Here is a 6,833-nt window from a genome sequence, read left to right on the forward strand (position 1 = left end):
TGTATGGAGGACTATGTGGGGCCCATTATACTGTATGGAGGACTATGTGGGGCCCATTATACTGTATGGAGGACTATGTGGGGCCATTATACTGTATGGAGGACTATGTGGGGCCCATTATACTGTGTGGAGGACTATGTGGGGCCCATTATTCTGTATGGAGGACTATGTGGGGCCCATTATACTGTGTGGAGGACTATGTGGGGCCCATTATTCTGTATGGAGGGCTATGTGGAGGTCACAGTTAGGGCAGCATACTGTTTTGGGGTCACCATATTTTGCCGGGTGGGTACAGTAGGGTCATCATACTGAGCGGGTGGAAGAAGTCATAGTGGGGGTATCTCACAGTGTTTGGGGGACACATTTATTGGCATTATACTTTATGTGGAATGAAAGGGAAATCTAGGGGCTTCAGTAGGAGGAAAATCACTTTTTAAGGGTTGCAAACTCTTCTGTTTCCCCATCAAAAAAATAATTTTTGTTTGGGGGCCCAATTACAACTTCTGCTTTGGGTCCCCATGATTTCTATGTACGCCCGTCTCTGGTGTTACATAGGACTGCAGGTCACATCTCCTACGTTATCTTTACTCTGTTATTTCACTGCCTTGCGCTTTGATAGAAATACATTATGTTACATATTAAATACAAGTTTCCCCTTTTTCCGGTAGTTTCTGTTCCTTAGCAGTTACAACAATCCCCAGCAGGGGGCACCATGAAGGTTTCCTACAGAGCCAATCGGCTCCTGGGCAGGTGGGTGACACCTTGTGGGGCCTGTGATCGCTGCACTGGTTGTCACTTATCACTGGATAGAATAATATAACTGTGCTGCACTGACACTGAGAAGACACTGCACTGAATACAGACAGTATGCGTTATATGGAAACCATCAGCAGGTAGGCCAACAATGCTGTCAGTCTCCCAGTGCAGCATGGACAATGGAAGCACAGACACCGGACCGCACTGTCCTGTACTGACACCACGCACTCACTGCAGATTTACTGACATATCCCCCAATAATCAGTGTCGGACCTCACACCGAGCGGACATCACTACCCCCTCCGACACCGGCCTCACTACTGACACCTAGCAGTCACTGTTCAGACTTTATCTGAAGCTCCTGTAAGGGACAACCCTTCATTTTCCATGCACCAGATATTTATGTTACTCTGCAGCCCCCCATACACGCCAGAGAGCCCCCTATACATAGTGGAGTGCCCCCCCATACATAGTGCAGCGCCCCCCCCCCATACATAGTGGAGTGCCCCCCCATACATAGTGGAGTGCCCCCCCATACATAGTGGAGAGCCCCCCCATACATAGTGGAGAGCCCCCCCCATACATAGTGGAGAGCCCCCCCCATACATAGTGGAGAGCCCCCCCCATACATAGTGGAGAGCTCCCCCATACATAGTGGAGCGCCCCCCCCATACATAGTGGAGAGCCCCCCCATACATAGTGGAGAGCCCCCCCCCCATACCTAGTGGAGAGCTCCCCCCATACATAGTGGAGAGCCCCCCCATACATAGTGGAGAGCCCCCCCCCATACCTAGTGGAGAGCTCCCCCATACATAGTGGAGAGCCCCCCATACCTAGTGGAGAGCCCCCCCCCATACCTAGTGGAGTGCCCCCCCATGCCTAGTGGAGAGCCCCCCTCCCCATACATAGTGGAGTGCCCCCCCCCATACATAGTGGAGAGCCCCCCCATACATAGTGGAGAGCCCCCCCCCCATACATAGTGGAGAGCCCCCCCCCATACATAGTGGAGTGCCCCCCCCATACATAGTGGAGTGCCCCCCCCCATACATAGTGGAGAGCCCCCCCCATGCATAGTGGAGAGCCCCCCCATACATAGTGGAGAGCCCCCCCATACATAGTGGAGTGCGCCCCCACACATAGTGGAGAGCCCCCCATACATAGTGGAGAGCCCCCCCCATACATAGTGGAGAGCCCCCCATACATAGTGGAGAGCCCCCCCACATACATAGTGGAGAGCCCCCCCATACATAGTGGAGAGCCCCCCCCATACCTAGTGGAGAGCTCCCCCATACATAGTGGAGAGCCCCCCCATACCTAGTGGAGAGCCCCCCCCCCATACCTAGTGGAGTGCCCCCCCATGCCTAGTGGAGAGCCCCCCTCCCCATACATAGTGGAGTGCCCCCCCCATACATAGTGGAGAGCCCCCCATACATAGTGGAGAGCCCCCCCATACATAGTGGAGAGCCCCCCCCCATACATAGTGGAGTGCCCCCCCCATACATAGTGGAGTGCCCCCCCCCATACATAGTGGAGAGCCCCCCCCATGCATAGTGGAGAGCCCCCCCATACATAGTGGAGAGCCCCCCCCCATACATAGTGGAGTGCCCCCCCCATACATAGTGGAGTGCCCCCCCCCATACATAGTGGAGAGCCCCCCCCATGCATAGTGGAGAGCCCCCCCATACATAGTGGAGAGCCCCCCCACACATAGTGGAGAGCCCCCCCATACATAGTGGAGAGCCCCCCCCATACATAGTGGAGAGCCCCCCATACATAGTGGAGAGCCCCCCCACATACATAGTGGAGAGCCCCCCCATACATAGTGGAGAGCCCCCCCCATACATAGTGGAGAGCCCCCCCCATACATAGTGGAGAGCCCCCCCATACATAGTGGAGAGCCCCCCCATACATAGTGGAGAGCCCCCTTTGTGCTCTGTGACAGATATCACTTATCTCCCCCAGAACAAAATGATCAGCAGATAATCATCTCCCCCAACAATCTGATGTCAGGAGACCCCCCCCCCCCTCACACTGGACTGACAGCCGAGCCCCCGCTACAGTATATAAGGGTGGTCTGCACCCCCCTCCTGTCTGCTGCATATTACTGGCACTTTCTCCTTAGGTTTCCCCTGCACATTTCGCTGACACTATACAGCTCACTGACATATCTCCTGTACACTCATCATTCAGCTCAATGTATCTCTGACACACTCATCCCCTGCTCACTGACTGTCTCTTCTCATCCCCTGCTCACTGACTGTCTCCTCACACTCATCTCCTGCTCACTGTCTCCTCACACTCATCCCCTGCTCACTGACTGTCTCCTCTCATCACCTGCTCACTGGCTGTCTCCTCTCATCACCTGCTCACTGACTGTCTCCTCTCATCACCTGCTCACTGACTGTCTCCTCTCATCACCTGCTCACTGGCTGTCTCCTCTCATCACCTGCTCACTGGCTGTCTCCTCTCATCACCTGCTCACTATCTCCTCACACTCATCTCCTGCTCACTGACTGTCTCCTCACACTCATCTCCTGCTCACTGACTGTCTCCCCTCATCACCTGCTCAGTGGCTGTCTCCTCTCATCACCTGCTCACTGACTGTCTCCTAACACTCATCTCCTGCTCACGGTCTCCTCACACTCATCCCTCTGCTCACTGACTGTCTCCCCTCATCACCTGCTCAGTGGCTGTCTCCTCTCATCACCTGCTCACTATCTCCTCACACTAATCTCCTGCTCACTGACTGTCTCCTCACACTCATCCCCTGCTCACTGACTGTCTCCTCACACTCATCCCCTGCTCACTGACTGTCTCCTCTCATCACCTGCTCACTGGCTGTCTCCTCTCATCACCTGCTCACTGACTGTCTCCTCTCATCACCTGCTCACTGGCTGTCTCCTCTCATCACCTGCTCACTATCTCCCCACACTCATCTCCTGCTCACTGACTGTCTCCTCTCATCCCCTGCTCACTGGCTGTCACCTCTCATCCCCTGCTCACTAGCTGTCTCCTCTCATCCCCTGCTCACTGGCTGTCTCCTCTCATCACCTGCTCACTGTCTCCTCTCATCCCCTGCTCACTGGCTGTCTCCTCTCATCACCTGCTCACTGTCTCCTCACACTCATCTCCTGGTCACTCACTGTCTCCGCTCATCTCCTGCTCACTGACTGTCTCCCCTCAACCCCTGATCAAGGGCAGTCTCCTCACACTCATCTCCTGCTCACTGACTGTCTCCTCACACTCATCTCCTGCTCACTGGCTGTCTCCTCACACTCATCTCCTGCTCAATGACTGTCTCCTCTCATCCCCTGCTCACTGACTGTCTCCTCTCATCCCCTGCTCAGTGGCTGTCTCCTCACACTCAACTCCTGCTCACTGACTGTCTCCTCTCATCCCCTGCTCAGTGGCTGTCTCCTCACACTCATCTCCTGCTCACTGACTGTCTCCTCTCATCACCTGCTCACTATCTCCTCACACTCATCTCCTGCTCACTGACTGTCTCCTCTCATCACCTGCTCACTGTCTCCTCTCATCACCAGCTCACTGACTGTCTCTTCACATCTCCTGCTCACTGACTGTGTCCTCTCATCTCCTGCTCACTGACTGTCTCTTCTCACCCCCTGCTCACTGACTGTCTCCTCTCATCTCCTGCTCACTGACTGTCTCTTCTCACCCCCTGCTCACTGACTGTCTCCTTTCATCCCCTGCTCACTGACTGTCTCTTCTCAGCCCCTGCTCACTGACTGTCTCCTCTCATCCCCTGCTCACTGACTGTCTCCTCTCATCTCCTGCTCACTGACTATCTCCTCTCATCTCCTGCTCACTGACTGTCTCTTCTCATCTCCTGCTCACTGACTGTCTCCTCTCATCTCCTGCTCACTGACTGTCTCCTCTCATCCCCTGCTCACTGACTGTCTCCTCTCATCCCCTGCTCACTGACTGTCTCCTCTCATCCCCTGCTCACTGACTGTCTCCTCTCATCCCCTGCTCACTGACTGTCTCTTCTCACCCCCTGCTCACTGACTGTCTCTTCTCACCCCCTGCTCACTGACTGTCTCTTCTCACCCCCTGCTCACTGACTGTCTCTTCTCATCTCCTGCTCACTGACTGTCTCCTCTCATCCCCTGCTCACTGACTGTCTCCTCTTATCCCCTGCTCACTGACTGTCTCTTCTTATCCCCTGCTCACTGACTGTCTCTTCTCATCTCCTGCTCACTGACTGTCTCCTCTCATCCCCTGCTCGCTGACTGTCTCCTCTCATCCCCTGCTCGCTGACTGTCTCCTCTCATCCCCTGCTCGCTGACTGTCTCCTCTCATCCCCTGCTCGCTGACTGTCTCCTCTCATCTCCTGCTCGCTGACTGTCTCCTCTCATCCCCAACTCGCTGACTGTCTCCTCTCATCCCCTGCTCGCTGACTGTCTCCTCTCATCCCCTGCTCGCTGACTGTCTCCTCTCATCCCCTGCTCGCTGACTGTCTCCTCTCATCCCCTGCTCGCTGACTGTCTCCTCTCCTCACTCTCTCGCTCGCTGACTGTCTCCTCTCATCCCCTGCTCGCTGACTGTCTCCTCTCCTCACTCTCTCGCTCGCTGACTGTCTCCTCTCATCCCCTGCTCGCTGACTGTCTCCTCTCATCCCCTGCTCACTGACTGTCTCCTCTCATCCCCTGCTCGCTGACTGTCTCTTCTCATCCCCTGGTCACTGACTGTCTCCTCTCATCCCCTGCTCGCTGACTGTCTCCTCTCTTCCCCTGCTCGCTGACTGTCTCCTCTCATCCCCTGCTCGCTGACTGTCTCCTCTCATCCCCTGCTCGCTGACTGTCTCCTCTCCTCACTCTCTCGCTCGCTGACTGTCTCCTCTCATCCCCTGCTTGCTGACTGTCTCCTCTCCTCACTCTCTCGCTCGCTGACTGTCGGCGGCGGGTACTCACGGGGTCGGGCTCTCGCCTGCGCGCTCCGGTGGATGCAGAGGAGGGACAGCGCCCCCAGGAGCAGGGCGAGCTCGGTGCGTGCGGGGGCCATGTGTGCGCTGCTGCTCTGCTGCCTCAGGGCTCCGCGGACCCGGCTATAAGAGCAGCGCAGCCAGCGGGACACGGCGACGTCAGGCAGCCGCACAGTGCGGAGGGCGGCCCCTGCTGGACACCACGGGGACTGCACACAACCAGCCGTCATATGCTACAACTACAGTTCAGTGCACGGCGCCTTGGGGACTACAAGATCCAGCAGACACTGCTAGCACAGCACATCCTGACGTAACTGCAACTACAAGTCCCAGCAATCCCTGGCAGCAGGACCCCCATCAGGATATCTGCACTACAAGACCCAGCAATCCCTGACAGCAGGACCCCCATCAGGATATCTGCACTACAAGACCAAGCAATCCCTGGCAGCAGAACCCCCATCATTAGATCTGCACTACAAGTCCCAGAAATCCATGGCAGCAGGACCCCCATCAGGAGATCTGCACTACAAGACCCAGCAATCCCTGGCAGCAGGACCCCATCAGGAGATCTGCACTACAAGACCCAGCAATCCCTGGCAGCAGGACCCCATCAGGAAATCTGCACTACAAGTCCCAGCAATCCCTGGCAGCAGGACCCCCATCATGAGATCTGCACTACAAGTCCCAGCAATCCCTGGCAGCAGTACCCCCATCAGGATATCTGCACAACAAGACCCAGCAATCCCTGGCAGCAGGACCACCATCAGGAGATCTGCACTAGAAGACCCAGCAATCCCTGGCAGCAGGACCCCCATCAGGAGATCTGCACTACAAGACACAGCAATCCGTGGCAGCAGGACCCCATCAGGATATCTGCACTACAAGACCCAGCAATCCCTGGCAGCAGGACCCCCATCAGGAGATCTGCACTACAAGACCCAGCAATCACTGGCAGCAGGACCCCCATAAGGATATCTTCACTACAAGACCCAGTAATCCCTGACAGCAGGACCCCCATCAGGATTACTTCACTACAAGACCCAGCAATCCCTAACAGTAGGACCCCCATCAGGATATATGTACTACAAGACCCAGCAATCCCTGGCAGCAGTACCCCCATAAGGATATCTGCACT

General features: G+C 55.9%; 1 protein-coding gene across 2 annotated transcripts in view; it reads right to left on the bottom strand.

Moving 5' to 3' along the window:
* CHRDL2 (chordin like 2) overlaps nucleotides 1-5,851 on the bottom strand; it is a 158,374-nt gene extending 152,523 nt beyond the window's left edge. For both annotated transcript variants that reach the window (XM_073669392.1, XM_073669390.1), the window contains exon 1: nucleotides 5,688-5,851. In XM_073669392.1, coding sequence (XP_073525493.1) covers nucleotides 5,688-5,778 — 91 coding nt within the window. In that variant the 5' untranslated portion in view covers nucleotides 5,779-5,851. The remainder of the gene's footprint in view (nucleotides 1-5,687) is intronic.
* Nucleotides 5,852-6,833: the final 982 nt, after the last annotated feature.

This window comes from Phyllobates terribilis, unplaced genomic scaffold, assembly GCF_046119375.1.
Source record: "Phyllobates terribilis strain yellow unplaced genomic scaffold, ASM4611937v1 Scaffold_2__4_contigs__length_985480577, whole genome shotgun sequence".
Taxonomy (NCBI): domain Eukaryota; kingdom Metazoa; phylum Chordata; class Amphibia; order Anura; family Dendrobatidae; genus Phyllobates; species Phyllobates terribilis.